Genomic DNA, 18,370 nt, shown 5'->3' on the forward strand with positions numbered 1-18,370 from the left:
CCACACATTATAGCAACCACGAGGAGGTTACCCCATGTGATTCTACCCTCCCTAGCAATCGGGCCAATTTGGTTGCTTAGGAGACCTGGCTGGAGTCACTCAGCACGCCCTGGATTCGAACTCACAACTCCAGGGATGGTAGTCAGCATCTTTACTAGCTGAGCTACCCAGGACCCTAAAATTTAAGTCCTTATTAAAACCAGTTGAGAACCACTGGTTTAGGTAAACGTTGTGATACCTCTTTAGAAGGTTTCCGCAGAACATCTCCGACACCACCCCCACTCCGCAGGCCGTGGCTCAACACGGTAACGATGCACATAAGCAGTGAGTCACATGTCCTTTCCTTATCCTCGATCACAATGGCTGCCGGTTGCACCCCCACAGCTGCAGATTACACAGCACGTAAATAAATGCTAAGCAAATAATCACAAACACATAAACTCTACCTGGTCTACCAGAGGGCTCTTTTTAATTTCAACTTATTCTATGGAAAGGCATCAGGCTCGAAGGTCACATACATGCAAATCTTGGACCAAAAATAGCATTTGCGGTTAAAAACATTCCTTAAATAAGATGAGAATTTAACAGATCATTATCTAACCGGTCATAACATGCACCTTGTGTTCACAAAGAGATCCCTCATATACTCATGCATATGATTTGTGTTTACTGTTTTGGTGGTTGCTATGTGTTTGCTAAGGTATTCTGAGTGGATTGTAGAGTGTTGATATGTGGTTGATAGTGTTCGGGTGGTTGCTAGGCTGTTAATAGTTAGTTTCTAGGATGTTCTGGGTGGTTGCCATGGTGTTGCTACAGGATGCAGTTGCTAAGGTGTTCTGAGTGGATTTTAGAGTGTTGATATGCCATTGCTAGGGTGTTCTGGGTGGTGGCTAGGATGTTGATAGGTGGTTTCAAAAGAGTTCTGGATGGTTGCCATGGTGTTGCTACGGTGTTCTGAGTGGATTTTACAGTGTTGATATGCCGTTGCTAGTGTGTTCTGGGTGGCTGCTAGGGTGTTGATAGGTGGTTTCAAAAGAGTTCTGGATGGTTGCCATTACGTTGCTGCAGTATGCGGTTGCTAAGGTGTTCTGAGTGGATTTTAGAGTGTTGATAAGCTGTTGCTAGGGTGTTCTGGGTGGCTACTAGGATGTTGATAGGTAACTTCGAAAGAGTTCTGTACATTTGCCATGGCGTTGCTACAGTATTCAGTTGCTAAGGTGTTCTGAGTGGATTTTAGAGTGTTGATATGCCGTTGCTAGGGTGTTCTGGGTGGCTGCTAGGATGTTGATAGGTGGATTCAAAAGAGTTCTGGGTGGTTGCCATGGCGTTGCTACAGTATGCGGTTGCTAAGGTGTTCTGAGTGGATTTTAGTGTTGATATGCCATTGCTAGTGTGTTCTGGGTGGCTGCTAGGATGTTGATTGGAGGCTGGGTTGCTCGACAGTGCAGTTCTGGTGGATGGGTTGCCATGCTAGGGCGGTGGCTGCTGGTGTTGATAGGCAGTCATGGCATGGTTGCCTAAGGTGTTCTGAGTGGATTTTAGAGTGTTGATATGTCGTTGCTAAGGTGTTCTGGGTGGTGTTCTGGGTGGCTGCTAGGATGTTGATAGGTGGTTTTAAAAGAGTTCTGGATGGTTGCCATTACGTTGCTGCAATATGCGGTTGCTAAGGTGTTCTGAGTGGATTTTACAGTGTTGATTAGCTGTTTCTAAGGTGTTCTGGGTGGCTGCTAGGATGCTGATAGGTAACTTCAAAAGAGTTCTGGACGTTTGCCATGGTGTTGCTACAGTATTCAGATGCTAAGGTGTTCTGAGTGGATTTTAGAGTGTTGATATGCCATTGCTAGGTTGTTCTGGATGGCTGCTAGGATGCTGATAGGTGGTTTCAAAAGAGTTCTGGATGGTTGCCATGGCGTTGCTACAGTATGGGGTTTCTAAAGTGTTCTGAGTGGATTTTAGAGTGTTGATATGTCATTGTTAGGGTGTTCTGGGTGGCTGCTAGGATGCTGATATGTGGTTTCAAAAGAGTTCTGGATGGTTGCTATTGTGCAGCTACAGTATACGGTTGCTATGGTGTTCTGAGTGGATTTTAGTGCTGATATGCCATTGCTAGGGTGTTCTGGGTGGCTGCTAGGGTGTTGATAGGTGGTTTCAAAAGAGGTCTGGATGGTTGCCATGGCATTGCTACAGTATGGGGTTGCTAAGGTTTTCTGAGTGGATTTTAGTCAGTGTTGATATGCCATTGCTAGGGTGTTCTGGGTGGCTGGTAGGATGTTGATAGTTAGTTTCAAAAAGTTCTGGATGGTGGCCATGCCATTGCTATGCAGTTGCTAAGGTATTTTGAGTGGATTTTAGTGTCGATATGCAGTTGCTAGTTATTTGGGTGGTTGTTAGGCTGTTGATAGATGGTTTCTAGAGTATTCTGGGTGGTTGCATGGCGTTGCTACAGTATGCAGTTGCTAATGTGCTCTGAGTGAATTTTGGAGTGTTAATATGCCATTTCTAGGGTGTTCTGGGTGGTTGCTAGGATGTTGCTAGGTAGTTTCAAAGTGCTTAGAAAGGTAATAGAACATCTCTCCTCAACAAGCTGCATGATATGAAGTATCATTCATGTCATTAGCACAAGCGGTGTGGTATGAGTTATACACAGAAATTTACTACTTAGGGTTAGGGGTTTGTTCTAATCCCTAAACCTAATATGAACAATTGTAATAGTGATGCTTGCCTTTCTAGTTTCATCTTAGTTGGCCCTAGTTCAGACTGGCTGATCCGCTCCAGTGATCACATTAGGCAGGCCTTACTAGGGTTTTGAGACCTTCTCAAAGACCTGTTTGCAAATCCGAATTACACTGGTCTGACCTCTGACCTTGGACCAGCATGATGAAAATTTAGAGCCTGACTGTCATTAACCTCTGACCCCAAACATCACCCCACCCATAACCTTCTAGGGGTTCTTAAGTACAAGTCTCTCCTTTCCCTGTCTCATGACCAACCTTACTATTTAGATTTAAACATCAGTGTGTGTGTGTGTGTGTGTGTGTGTGTGTGTGTGTGTGTGTGTGTGTATTTGAGTCATGGGTGATGGGGTCCGTACCATCCATTATGGTCTCCGTGGAACAGTTTTCTTCTTTACGACATACTGCGCCTGCCAAAAACTCTCCCATCTTACCGGTAGATTGATCTGAATGGAAGAGAAACTACAGATCAGAAGCTTCCAAAGAAAACAACTTCTAAAGGAGGAACAATTCTTTATTTGACCTACACAGTCCATGGGTAAATGTCATGAAAACATGTTCAGGTCACATTTTACCACAAAATCATAAGATAAAAAAATAAGAAAAAGAAGCCATTAATTATTATTTTTTATTTCTTTTTGCACTGCAACATTTTCTCCCTAAATTCTCATTACCGCAATACAGTTTTCTTGTTTTTCCCCCCCGTAACTCCGCAAAAACATGGTGGTGCTTCAAAGTGGTATTTCAAGCGTGTTAGGAAAATTCCTTACGGTCAGGGAGAATGATTATGTAAATTTTTTGATTGCATATTTTTTATATAATTTATCTAAATTGATCACAATCTAAACAATATTAATAGTTCTAAAATACTGTAGGCTTCATTTTCTTGAAGAAAAATAGAACTTCTTGTTTCTACCGGAACATGCCCTTGACAGGTTAAGTGAAATAACCAGCTGTTTAGAAGTTTGTAAAATCTTTGTAATCCAACATGTGGTAATCCAACAACACATTTCCCATTCACTAAGTGGACTGCAACATGTTTTCAAAGCCTAATTTCTAGACACAAAGCTCAGAGCACATGTACAAGCAATCCATTTGTGATTCTCACCAAGAGTTTTATTGGATATCCTGTCCACGGTCAGGATGAAGTCATCCTTGAAAATGATATAACCAACAATGGAGAAGAGGTAGACCAGGATAAGAGCCAGTACGGCGGTCAGAACGATTGAGCGGCCGTTCCTGGTTACGCTCTTGATGACGTTTAGTAGAGTCTCCTCTCGGTAAATCAGGTCAAAGAGCTAAAGAGAGTTAGAGGGTAGAGAGAGTAAGATGAGAGAGTTTGTGTGTGTTAAGAGTGACTACAGTATACATGTCGGTGAAAGTGTGAGAGGTCAAGAAGTCAGAAATAGAGGAGAATTCCATATGTGAAAAGTGAATGGTATGTCTGGAAGAGTAGATGGGAGTGTATGTGTACGTACTTGTGCTACAGTGTTACAATTTGGGGTCAAAATGATCCCTTAAAGCGAACTAAATCTGACAAAACCAAGTCTGAAACAGTTAATATTAAGGTTTTGGTTAGTATGTAGAAATAATTAGCTCTAAAAAACAATCATTCTATGGTATGTCCTCATTTAGATATCATACAGGAGCAGAGGTGTAGAGAGCAGCGGACCTCTACCCTGCCAGCAAATGGCCACCTTGTTGCTGACCCAGTCATGAGAGTGCCTGGCTGTGTCATGCTGAACCGGTTTTAGTACCACCCAAGGACGGTGTGCCTCACTCATGTATAAGTGGGGAGATGCAGAGTCCCCAGCGTGTGACTGTGGTGCACCTTGCCAGAAAAAAATATCCTCACTAATATAGAGAAAGAAGTCCAAACCAAATTGTGAGGACATTTTCAGTGTTAGAATTAAAGGCCCATATATTGGCTTTTTTGAACACATGTTCTGCTTTGAATCTACTGATGTTAAAAGGTTTGTGTGAGAGTTAGGCTTAGATTACAGAAAATAGCATTAGCTTTGTATAAAAACCATTGCATCTATGAGATGTCTTCACAAACATAGTTAAACAAACATGTGTGTGTGTGTGTACTCACAAGCAGGCTGTAGAAGAAGACATGGACAAAGACTCCAAGGCTGCATATAATGAGGTAAAGCAGATGATACAGGAACTCCACATCCATAATCATGGCCTTATAGCCACGCGTAAACGTACCGCGATTTCCCACAAAACTCATCAGAAATATCACTTTATTGCACACCTGAAAATAAAATCATAGCATGTCATAACATCGTCATGACACTGTGACTATTCCACATTAATACGTTTTTGGCTAAAAATAATGTTTTACATTTTCCTAAGTATGTGGTACTAGAGAGCGTTTTCTCCATTTTCCGTAGAGGAACATCCAGTATGGATGTAGCAAAATCAATGTGCTTTCAACCGAAAACGTATCAGTGTGGACGTGGCCCAAGTAAAATTTTACGAGGACATTTACTATTAATTTTCAACTCTTGCTATAAAGTGTAAACAAAATGAACAAAAACAGTAATAGCTATTGGTAGGTTTTCACCAAAAATTGATAGCTTATTAATGGATAGAAGCATTAAATAAAAAGCCACCACAGAAAATGAAAATTCGGTCATCAATTGCACACTGACATGTTATTCCAAATCCGCTTGACTTTCTTTCATGGATTACAAAAGCAGATATTTTAAGCATGCACTCAAAACTGGTGCTCACTAAGGCTTGTCACACAAGGTTTGTCTCGAAATAAATCTAAATGTGATTTATTAGCAAATAATGACATCAATTTCAATCTGTTTCTCATACAAAGCTATCATATGGTTTTAGAACACTTTGAATATAGCACATTAGTTAAATGGACTACTTTCATGGTGTTATGTAATTTTTTTGAGCTTCACAGCCCCTGGTCACTTTTTACTTTCATTGTATGCAAAAGAGCAAATTTAAAACATCTTATTTTGTATCCCACAGAAGAATGAAAGTTATACATGTTTGGAAAGACCTGAGACTGAGTAAATTATATCAGAATTTTATTTTTTGGCTAAAGTATTCCTTTAAGTTTTTGTTTATTTGAAAGTGGTAGTTGGTTAGCATGTAAACTGAGGGTCGGTTCCAAAACTTAGGGAGCTTCCTCCGGAGGTGGCACTTTACTACATCATAGGCGCACTCCTGACGGGAAGGCTGTTCCAAAAGCTAGGTATCTTAATTATGCTGTCTCAAAAGATTTCTCTTTTTGGCCAAGTTCTAAGGTAGCATCGTATGCATCCTTCCTTGGGTAGGCAATCCCTGAATGCACCGTGATGAGCTCGATGATAAAATGTATCCAAGATGGCGGACGAACCAAGATAATTTTTTATTACAAATATACTTATAAGATCATTACTGAATAGTATCAATAAAAATAAGTTTTATATGATAGAAAACGGACTACTTTACACAAAATGTGTGTGTGCTACGCATGTTATGGTTATTATAGAATCACGTCAATCCTCTCGCGTCACCTGTATTGAAATCAGTTGCGAGTCGAGACTCCCGTGCGCCTTATTCACGTTAACTATATCTTAAATTTTTGACGGGAATGACAATGAGACTGTGACAGATAGACTAACAGTTTAAAAATGTGTTGTGGAAAATTAGATATGATCTAGGAGATTTATACATCGGATGCCATTGAAAAGACTAAGTCTATCCCTAACAGCCTTGTTTTCATTCATGTCAAAAATCAAAGATTGCGCTACTGTGAACAAGGTCAATTTGAAAGATGCGTGGAGCTGCCACCTTTGTAGAGCGTTCCAAATTGCTCTGCTATGAGGCTCCATTTCAGTAAGGATGCTGTCATAGAAGACAGCTGCCTATGTAGGCAGGAGACAGTGAGGCAGCTCACTATGTTTTAGAACACACCCTGAGTGTAGGAAATTGGAAATAGCATGTGAGCCAAGTACATTTTAACTTGAGACTGTGAAGTCCGAATGGAATTCCTTGGTGACGCATGCCACACCTCAGTGCAACACACACTGAGCAGCCCTCCAACACCACCACCTGCCTGAGGAGATCTGGCAGAAGGAGTAATACACAACACACATTCTCACACACAAACACCCACACTCACATTGAAGGCCCCAAGCAGGAACAGGGTGGGCTCCAGGCCCACCGAAAAGATGAGGCGCAGTATGGTGGAGGCGATGAGTGCTCGAATGCCATGAGGCTGCGGCAGCACTATAACAATTGCCAACGACACCAACATGGCCGCCCACAGCAGTGCAGATAGGTGTGGCTCCAGGGTGCCTGAGGAAAAGAGGTAAACACATTTTGACAAACACGTAAGCTATCAATCAAGATCAGGGCTAAAAATACAACCAAACTGACATGTTGGCACGCCACCTGTCACGTTACACGGTCACTGATGCTGCTTGCCATATTTGCTGGCCATATCTCAGAATCTCAATTTAGATGGTGAACAGCATTCCACAGCGATGGTGTGTTGGAAAATTATTCCATAACTGGATCCATTTTAGGTTACATTTGCATGTATTCAAAACATTTACATTTAAATGCATGTACTGGGCAGACTATTTTATTCAAAGTCACTACACAGTGCATTCCTGGTTTTATTATACACAATACAGTGTACTCAAAAAGGTATGTATACAAATGTGTGAATGTCTTTGGATTATGTAACAAAATATCAAACCAGCTTGCATTTAATTTAAAGAAAGATAGCACAAACACAATTTTGAAAAGAATTCACAAAAACAAGTTTATTAGGTTTGAAATGATAAAAAACAATATATTGTTCAAATTTAAGACGAAAAAGTATTTAGACACTTTCTGGTTGTTAAACTTCTGGTTGCACGATCTTACAAGATGCTTAATAAACTAACAACATGTAAGGTCATGCCATGCCAAAAGCAGATAATAACCCAATGATATCAAGACTCATGTAAACACAGTTTTTTGCATTGCAGGATTTCTTGAATAAGCTTTAGTAGTTATCAGCATATTGGGGTGCATTTAAATGTGTGGGGCTGTACACAGTTTATAACTTTTTCTCAGTACAGGCATTCTCTGGGAAACGAACCCAGCTAGTGCCATGCTCTACCAATTGAGCTACTGAAACCCAAACAGATCCTTTCGAATTTATCCGGACAAATGAGGGAGTTTTCACCATAATCTTGTGAGATCTTGATCTGATTAATTTTACGAGAAATAAAAAAATTTCAGATGTTGAGACAAGAATACGTTTTTTGCATTAGCCGTTGCTATTTTGTGTAACTCTGAAAGCAATTCTATACACCAGTTCTAAATGGGATTCCCTGCAGTACATGCAGTTTCACCTGTTGAACATGTCTGGACACATTCTAGCCCGCAGGGGAGAGATACTTGGAGGGAGAAAAAAAAGAGAGAGAGAGAGAGAGAGAGAGAGAGAGAGAGAGAGAGAGAGAGAGAGAGAGAGAGAGAGAGAGAGAGAGAGAGAGAGGTTACATAACCCTGAAAGTGTGATACATTTTAATGTGTTATGGCACAGTAAAGCTTTGTCAAGTACTGCACTGGGATCTTTTTAATTCTCGTTTAAGTCCAGTTCCAGGTGAATGGCTTTAAAACACACAGCAAAGTCTTATGTGGGAATATATTAGTGTTATTGCTAAGAGGGTGTGTGTGTATATGGAGAAGAAAAATGAGGTCAGTTGGATTTGCGGGATCTTCACAGAGAGCTTACTCTCTCACTCTCTCTCCGCCGGCGAGCAGACCACATGACAGGTGCTTGTTACATAACCCTCCGAGCTAAAAATACCATGGCTGAAAGATGCATGAGCGTCGGGTACTGAGCGAGGATGGATTCAGAGGCGAGGCAAGCTGCGTTTTGGACCAACAGTGTTGGCGAGGGGCCAGGAAATCTGCAGAACCGAGCCCAGTGTGTGTCTCAACGGACTGGACGTAAAAGACTCGGTTTCATTCATTTTTTCTCAAACTTAAACACAAAGACACACTCACACCTTGAAAAGGAGGTCATGAGAGAGCTAAGCTATGCATGACTTAAAAAACAATAATGCTCACTGACCCATACCTTAAAGGAATACCTGTCTCTCTGGTACAAAGACACAAAGAAAATGATTTGTAATGTTAGGGTTCCCTCTAACACTTTTTAACCAATGAATATCCAGGATTATTCTATGATATTCACAGTTGTTTGTGATAAATGGAGCAGAGCATAACTAGAAAACATACATAGAATTTATTAAAATGATGTGTTATGTATATGACTTTTCCAGGCCTGGCCATTTTTTTTTTTTTTTAATTCCCTGATATTTCCAGGTTTTCCATGACTGAATATGATATATAATTTTATATTATACATTTTTATTTCATATTTGATATAAACATATTTTTACTCACAATTTTGTCTTGTTTACCAGTAAAAATCTCAAAACATAAAATAAGATAGGTATATCTTACAGAATTTTTTTCTTGCTTTAAGCATAAACCTCACTAAATTTAGTTTTCTCTGAAAATAAGACATAATATCTAATGTCATAGTCCATCTCAAGTAAATGTATTATGTTTTACTGGAATGGAATTCTAGAATTCTCCTCTATTTCTGACTTCTTGACCTATCACACTTTCACCGACATGTAAACTGTATACACTCTTAACACACACACACACTCTCATCTTTCTATCTCTACCCTCTAACTCTCTTTAGCTCTTTGACCTGATCTACCGAGAGGAGACTTTACTAAACGTCATCAAGAGCGTAACCTGGAATGGCCGCTCAATCGTTCTGACCGCCGTACTGGCTCTTATCCTGGTCTACCTCTTCTCCATTGTTGGTTATACCATCTTCAAGGATGACTTCATCCTGACTGTGGACAGGATATCCAATAATGTAAAGTATGAAAAGTACCATATTCAGCGTGGAAGTGGATATATCTGGGCCTTTCTCTGTAAAGCCATATCTCCCTGTAGCTGTACCGGTTATGCGAGGCATTCTTGTGCATTGAGAGTTTACACACACTGACCTACTTCTCAAGCTTGTATTGTGTCTGACTGGATACATTCTACTAGATGGGGTGGGAGGGGAAGGGAGGACGGGAATTGTCGAGTGGTGCTGGAGGGCTTGGGCGGCCACACCCCTGTGCTACTGTTACACACATTTTGGAATTCTGATGGGCCTCTCGTTTGACCTTTACACATACTGCACAGAGACCTACTGATATCTGCAGATGCGCTTTTAAAGACTGATTTAAAGGTTGTGACTATTCTTAAAAGTTCTTATAAAGCGATTGGTTCCACTGTTACGAGTGCTGTTAAAGGGATAGTTCACCCAAAAATGAAACTTCTGTAATTATTCCCTCGTCCTCGTGTCATTACAAACCCTTATGACTTTCTTTATTATCCTTTTCGCACGTGAGTTTCGCCTGTACTGACGGACACCCCAGCGTGAGTTCTTTAATGCGTGCTGTAATTAAATTATTTTTTTTTACCTTACACTTTATAACAGATGCACTGAAGGACAGATTATAACACAGCAGGTGCACTGAAGTTCAGATTATATATTATCAATCATATAATGTGGATCTCCTATGCGCTTGCCGACTATGCATGCCTCCATATTGTTTACATGCAATATAGCAATGGATTCTGATTTCATCATAGCATAGAAGGTTCTAAAAACAAAGCCCTTCCACTTTCCCAGCACCTGAAGTGGTTAGAATGAGATGGAATTGGCTTGAGTGGACTGAATAGTCTGTCTATTCTTTGTTTGATGTCAGAAAACATGGCCGCATCACTGCATCAAAACAGTCAGCTCTGACGGTAACAGCTTTAACTTTTATTTAGTGATCGTTTGAATATTTGTAACATACATAAATAAAGATATTGTGATGTTGAAAAGACTATTTGAGCAGCTGGTTCATTATGACAACCACTTCAGTCACAGCAGCAGCATGAATGCAAATCACACTGGTTTAATTCTACGCGTCTAAGCCCAGCCTAGTGTAATCACACCAGTTTGATCGCACGTGCGAAAGGGTTAAGCAGAACACATAAGGAGCATTTTTTATCAATATTCCAACCTATCTTGGTCCCAAGTTCTCGTGTCACAATTTTCATTGAAAAATTACTGTAATTGTTGTTTTTTTTCCTCACCAAATCTACCATATGCCTTCAGAAGACTTGGAATATGACGCACGGACTACTTTTATAATAACTTTTAATTACTTTTTTAAGCTTTGAAGTGCATCACTATCAACTGCCCTTGTACTGAATAGACGGAACATATTTTCCTTAAAATTTGTGTTCACATAAAGTCATACAGATTTGAAAAGCCATTGGGGAGGGTGAGTAAATGATGACACAATATTCATTATTGTGTGAAGTGCCAACTCATGTTTTCATCTTGCACTTGATGCAGACTCAATATTAGTGATAAAACTAGATTTTTACATTCATTTTCTAAAGAAACGTGGTGCTATTTGCTATTTGGTTGCCCCTAATATTCAGGTAATTGGCCATTCAATATTTGTTTTTCAGTGAAAAATTCTTAAAACTTTTACATTTGTTTCCACACTATTTTGAGATCACATGACAAGCTGAATACTATTCATTTTCATCTTGGTAACCCCCCTATTATAGGACAACTAATAATAGCTGATAAATGAATAATAGCTGACTGTTAAAAGTGCATTTCTACAAAGGCATTGGTAACAAAAGACTATTGCTTTTGCATGATACTGCATCCATGTTTCTAAGTGTCAGTTAAGTCCAAGATGACTGCGATTTTTAGCTAGCATGACAAAAAAAATTATTGTGCGCACCTACTACTGAAATCTACAATCAAACTGGCAGCTTATTATAAACAACTTTGTTTGGAGATGACGCAGGTAGTCTGCTCATCATGTTTTACAACCATGTTTATTGCAAGGATGATGTTTCAATATGGTCTATATGACTTTTTGTGTGTTTATATTTGAGACTGTGACCTATATTAAATCTTGATCAGAGCTGTAGTTTAGTTTCAGTGTGTTTCTTGGCTCCCACTTCACCTTTTGTTTTAGAGAAATAAAGAGTGTGGAATTAAAGGTCCAAATGCTCATGTGCGCTCTGAAAAAAAAGAGAGAAATTCAAAACAAAAGACCTTGCGGTGCCTGATCCCAGCCTGAACAATACAGAGTTTATGCCAGTCACAATGTGTTGCTTATGCCAGTCACAATGACTGGACAATCAATGCTCAACACAACATGAAAGAAAAGAGAGAAAGAAAGACAGACCTAATAAATATTCTTAGGTGTGAATGCGGAATGATACTGATCGCAAAATATAACGCAAGTTGTGTTTAAGCTATGATGTAAGAATGAAGTAACTGCAAGCACTTTGTCTTTATCTAGGTCTCTGTTTTCAGGGTCAAATCTCAACTCTGAGATACACAGGTGTCATATTCCTGCTGCGTGTATACACAGAGTCAGGTGACATGTTACGCGAGTGATCTCAGACAAGAGCGCAATATCATTAACCAGGTTAAGGCCTAAAGGAAGACAAGTTATGTCCGTCATTACGACTGCCCATGTTGATATGTTGTGCATTCTGAGATGCTATTCTGCTCACTACAATTGTACAGAGGGGTTATATGAGTTACCGTAGCCTGTCTGTCAGCTCGAACCAGTCTGGCTATTCTCCGTTGACCTCTCTCATCAACAAGCCGTTTCCATCCACAGAACTGCCGCTCACTGGATGTTTTTTGTTTTTGGCACCAAAAATCATGCCACTATCAAAATCACTGAGATCAAATTTTTCCCCCATTCTGATGGTTGATGTGAACATTAACTGAAGTTCCTGATATTCCTATGCAGGCCATATTATGTCTTTAAGGGGCTGTACGTAGACCATATTATGTCTTTAAGGGGCTGTGTGTTCTGAAAGAAGGCCAAGGAAGTGTCAGGTTTCTGCATCCATTCCTGACTGCACACAATTACCTCCATTAAAAAAAATCAGAGATGTACCTGGCATTCTAATAATGATTACAGAGAACTGTAGCATTTTTGCTTAGCTATGGCATTCTGAACACTTGGCATTTTGTAGTCTAGGTAGTTGACACATACTGTAGCATTAAGGTTTAATCAGACTGTAAGTTTATCTTGAGTGTACGACAGCTTCACATATTAGAAAGAGACAGGACAATCTGTGTGTGGTAGATTTGTTGTATGCAAAATAAAAAAAATGCAATTTGTGGAATTTCACACCAACCAGAGCATGCATTTGTGTCTCACCTCCACGAACGCCTTCCAGAGGATAAAAGAACGCCACCAACAGGTTCATGAGGACGGCCAGATTGAAGGAGATGCTGCTCCAGAAGGACATATTACGGGAACACCAGTACAGGATGGGCTGAGCTGGGGGTAGCAAGTCAAAAAATTCAATTCCAAGCATAAATGAAACAAACACACCAAACAACACACTAATGAGCCATAACCAATCACTACGTTACATAGACACCATGACCACATCCAAGTAAACACTACAGGAATGAAGCAATCACAAAACTAAAGAGGTCCGGTACCATACCCTTGATGCACACCATGTCAGTGCACCTCGTACAAGGTTTTACGGCAGAAGCAAATTAATATATTTCCATTTGGAAACATTAACTGATATTCAAAAGGCCATAGATACAATTTGGCTTAAAGTGTGTAATTTTGTCACCAGAGGCATCAAATGGAAATGCAGACTGGATCAGAAATAACAATATTCGCCCAACCAATGATGTTAGTTTAGAGTGGGATTACCTGTTGGGCCTAAACAATGGGGGAAATGTTTGAAACTTGTTTCAAAACAGTCTTTATTTCAGCTATTTGGTTTTGTGCATCTAGTGGCACAAAAATTACACAACTTGCCTTGAAATACTGCTAATGTTTTCTTGTTTTGACTCTAAACTGTAGGCATATTGGTTTGATTAAATTCTCAATCAACACAAAAATTAATATGACATAATACATATCACTAACAAGTTCACACAGTACTGCTTATCTTTTATTTCTCCTAAGATTTTTCAAATCAGAGAACTTTGTCAATCTATCGTCTATTACTAACCAATGCAAGGACAGATTTGTGGTAGTTTCCATGGCGATCTCAAGCACCTATTGCAGAGCTTTGCTCATATCTGAACCAGCTGACCCAAGAATGCATGGCACATTACCAATTACATCCAATCAGGACGACTTTCAGATGCACTAAATTTGGTGAGTTTAGTATTCCTTTAAAAATATTGCTTTTTCCATAATCAAAGAATGTCAATTTTAGAGCATCCAAACAAAGCACATATTGAATGAAGTTGGGGCTCTTTGGTCAGTTATGCAGCTTTGCAACTTTGGTGAGAGTAGTATTCTAGTATTCCTTTAAAAATAAGATTGTTGTTTTTTTCAATACAAGGATTTTTAATTTAAAGACAAAAACATAGACAAACTATTTCACTGCATGCACCTCAAACCAAAGTTAAAAACCATAGAAAGAAGACAAAAGCAAATCAAAGGGTTGCTCGGTGCAGCCAAACAAGTACGAGAGCTCGCTGACCTCAAGTGCGATCTTTGTCGTGACCCACAGCACTATGAGGGGTCTGGTTGGAGAATTTAGATTCTGAGCTATGGCTATTTGACAGGGGGTTTTTGTCTGAAAAGAGGAACTGGGGGAGGAGGACTTTCACACACAAAAGCCGCTACACTCATGACTTGAGGTTAGCACAACGGAACATTGCTTTTACTTTGATTCAGCTTGATAAAAACTTTCATGTGTCAGTTGAAAAGGTGTTTTACTAACTATCTACCTAAGTAACGTGGAATTCACACCCTTCTTTTGATAAACAGCTCAAACTCTGCTTGAAACGGTGATTCTCAAATGGTTTTGCTTCAGGTCCAAATCTTACATTGAGCATCAAGTGGCAAGCCAACATTGTTTATCATACAAAAGTAAACACAAATGTCTTTAAAATCAAATAATGAAACATATTAATATGACAATTTATATTAATTATATATTGAATAAGAATTAAAAACATGAATTACTGTAGCTAATAATTAACTGCACAAAATGCATTGTGGTCGGAACAAAACTTGCAACAAAACATTATTGTAAGTAAACCCATCTTTAATGTACTCTGGCTCATTTTCTTTTACATTGTGTAATTTCGTTCATGGTTTCTGAAGTTGAGGGCATGTCACGAAACCTGTCCATATTGGCATCTATCTAATTTGATTAGCTTTTACAAAGTGACAGATGAATTTGTGCCTAAATGGCATAAACTTTGATTGGACATCAACAATTCTCCCATCCCTTTAAAAGTTGATAAGTCTATTTACTGTATTTTGCTGTTCTAATGGTGCACAATTATATAGTTAGTAGCATTTTATTATATGCATTTACATTTTTTTTTTCCTTGCTGTCCACCACACATTTTTTGGGTCTTGACCCACCAGATGAGAACCACTGGTCTAGAAATGTGGCTAAATGTCCCAATGCTGAGCTTCTCTCTGCAGGAAGAGAGCTCAAGCAGTCTATTGCATTGCAAGGAATAAATGTCTATCATCGTGTTTTCACACAGCTAGGATCCTTATCTTGCTCATTTTTATCTCATACTTGTGGTTCACCTCACGTTCTTCCTGTTTGAAAACACCCTTTTTTTTTTAAATAACCTTTTTTTCACTGTTTGTCCCTGCTTCATCTTTTATACCCTTTTCCACCTAAATGGAATTTCATATTTATGCAATCACAAGCTAATTTTGATGCAACCTTCAGACATTATTTAAATATATAATGAATAAAAATCAAATAGAGCAACAAATGTACTCGTGAGATGTTTGTAAATAAAATATATTTATGTTAGATGGACACAGAAAATAAAGGCCCCATTTACACGTAATTTTAAGATCAGGAAATGTGCGGAATTGTCCCAGAGAGTCGCTAGAAAAAGGGGCTTTACTGTCACCTGCTTACTAAGGAATAAAAGGTCTGTCAGCATCTGTTTATTTCATCCCTCTCTCGCTTTCTCTCAGTGGGAGATGTAGCTCATTTCCGTAAACAGCTTTTGTGATGTAATCTGCCATGTGTTTCTGTTAGGGATTCAATCAGACTGTTCTGTGACCCATCTTCCTCCCTTGTTTCCCACACGTTCAAAAAGTGTACTTGAGATGTGTTTTTCCAAAGTTGAACTACTCTTGATTTAATTAGGCATCTTATTCTGGTGCAAATGGTGCGAAACACTGAAAAAAACAGCGAGACGTACGTCTGACAAATTTGTACGTACTGTAGATCAAGTAAATTTCTTAAAAAGGAACTTTGCTACCATTGTAGCAATTCATATTTGATGAACCACCAAAAAAAAAGTGGACTTGAGATGTTTTTTTCCCAAAGTTGAACTACTCTTGATTTGACATGGCATCTTATTGTGGTGCTCATAGTGCTAGTAACTGAAAAAAAAAAAAAAAGTTGTACATAGACCAACAATGAAAAAATCGCGCAAACAGAATGCAAGAACATGATCTGTGTGAACGGCCCTTAAATCTACCTCAGATTTGCCAATCGCAAACAGATCGACAAACTCGATAGCAAAATGGATCGCTGTGGACCGTAGGCTTGTGATAGGAAAAGTTTTTGAAATGCCTGCTTTGCTTTTCAGCAAAAATAATGTCTTTAAATGATCTTAATTTGGGGGCTTTTCTTAGCAAATATTGATATTTGCATTTTTTTTTTTAAAAGCATGCATAAACATACTCATCTCTTGAATATCAATTCTCTAACATGTCATCATTACTTTCATTCACAGATTTTGTCTCGTCTATCTTAAATAGGCTAATGTTTACACCTCCTCCCCACTGCCCTGGCTTAAGGGGGTCAGGGTGAGGCCTGCATCCCAGCACACAGACCGTGGGCTGCACTGTGTGGAGAGCACCCTGATGGGTCCCTGGAGGCACAGGGAGAGGAGAGGGCATGTAAAGTATCTTATTAGGAAGAGAGGAAGGGAGTGGGCACGCACAAGGCACAGAGTTTGCGTTACCAGTGGCCTCTTGAGTACCTCGCAGCTTCTTCTGCCAGTTCATCTCGTTGAAGAGGTCTTCAGAGCGCAAGAAAAAGTCATTGATCTTGCTGCCCTGTTCGTCGCGCTCTGTGGTGTAATAAACGCGTAACTTGGACTCCTGGGTTAGGAACTCGCATATGTTGGGGACGGGAAACACAATCTGCTCCATTGTGCGATCCAGACGAACGATCTGCGAGAGAATAGAACAGGTGTGATGTGATGTCACATGCTTTGCTAGGTTGTGAGGGGTGTTCTGGGTGGTTGCTAGGGTGTTGTGAAGTGGACATACCTATGTCCTCTAACAACCTCATCAAATTATACCAAGTTGGAAACTGCAAATCCATAATGGTCGCCACAGATTGACATCACTGACCTCGATTTGAGCCGTGTGTTTGGCGTAGAACTCCAAAGCTTCATCACCCTCCCCGTACGTACCTCCAGGCTTCAGCATGGCCTGGAGTTCTTTGTTGTGTCTGGCTAGCTGTAAGTGTGTATGGAGAAAAGGATGAGAATGTGTTTGTATTCAGTGAGACTGTGTATATCTGTTGTAATGTCATGTCTGGCCTTGCTGCTAGGCTCATAAAATACTATACTGAGAGCAAGAGGCCAGTGCCAATCTGAAAAACTTAGCACATTAATAGCATACCTAGTCTATGAATCTTTCTAATTATGTCATATGTATGCTGCTACATTGTTAAAGAGATCACATAAAGGTACAATTCTTAATCTTACTTTAAACGCCATGGCACCTACACCTCAGACAAAAACTCAAATATTGCACCATCTAAGGGCTTTGGATCATGAAGCTTTTAAACTGTACACCTTTCATCTAAAACTTCCCAGCATTGGTAAACATTTTTGTAAGGCCAGAAACATACTTCACACAAGTACCCGCACGCAGATGTGAGTGTTTGTCCAACACATTGCCAACGCACGGTCAGGTTGAACATGCTTAACGTGCATTCTTGCGTTACTGTGGAGGTAACAAAACTCAGTATTCAAGGGGGCAATAGGGTTACCTTCAAAAGTCTGTGCCATTTAAATGGAGGTGTTATTATTCAGACAAGTTGCTATAAATATAGTAACTTTATCTTACTTGCTCAGCAATATTGTCTCAAACTGTTGCTCAGCCATGACAGTAGTTAACTTGAAAGAGAAAACTCACCGTAGAAGCGGACAATGGACAGTTCACACTAATGTCTGCTATAGTGCCAATTTTGGCAATGTTAAGACTGCAACGCATACTCGAGTTGTGCTATTAATTGCGGTCTGACACATTTTGGGAGGCAACAACAAAACCGAAAGCATCTGCGTTCATGTACTTGCCTAGAGTATATTTCAGCCTTTAAATAAGAAACATACTTATGCAAATCCAGAAATGAATGCTTGGCCAATGCACTGCAAGTGCGCGGTCTGGTTGTAAATAACATGAATTCTTGCATTAGTGTGGCAGTAACAACCCTTGGTACTCAAAGGGGCAATAGATTTACCTTTGAATGTTTGTGCAATTAAACTGATGTGTTATTATTCAAGTAGCAAAGCTATAACCATG

The 18,370-nt window shown here is 39.6% G+C and overlaps 1 protein-coding gene across 5 annotated transcripts in view; it reads right to left on the minus strand.

Annotated features, from left to right (window-relative positions):
• The window catches only part of itpr1b (inositol 1,4,5-trisphosphate receptor, type 1b), a 247,427-nt gene that overhangs the window by 47,751 nt on the left and 181,306 nt on the right, over nt 1–18,370 (minus strand). For 3 of the 5 annotated variants that reach the window (XM_051673468.1, XM_051673466.1, XM_051673464.1), the window contains 8 exons: nt 17,192–17,299; nt 16,777–17,008; nt 13,022–13,144; nt 6,868–7,043; nt 4,828–4,992; nt 3,841–4,030; nt 3,092–3,178; nt 239–384 (listed from right to left, as the gene is read on the minus strand). In XM_051673468.1, coding sequence (XP_051529428.1) covers nt 239–384; nt 3,092–3,178; nt 3,841–4,030; nt 4,828–4,992; nt 6,868–7,043; nt 13,022–13,144; nt 16,777–17,008; nt 17,192–17,299 — 1,227 coding nt within the window. The remainder of the gene's footprint in view (nt 1–238; nt 385–3,091; nt 3,179–3,840; nt 4,031–4,827; nt 4,993–6,867; nt 7,044–13,021; nt 13,145–16,776; nt 17,009–17,191; nt 17,300–18,370) is intronic. The other 2 variants (XM_051673467.1, XM_051673465.1) reach the window with 1 other exon arrangement.

Source organism: Myxocyprinus asiaticus, chromosome 35 (genome assembly GCF_019703515.2).
Source record: "Myxocyprinus asiaticus isolate MX2 ecotype Aquarium Trade chromosome 35, UBuf_Myxa_2, whole genome shotgun sequence".
NCBI lineage: Eukaryota > Metazoa > Chordata > Actinopteri > Cypriniformes > Catostomidae > Myxocyprinus > Myxocyprinus asiaticus.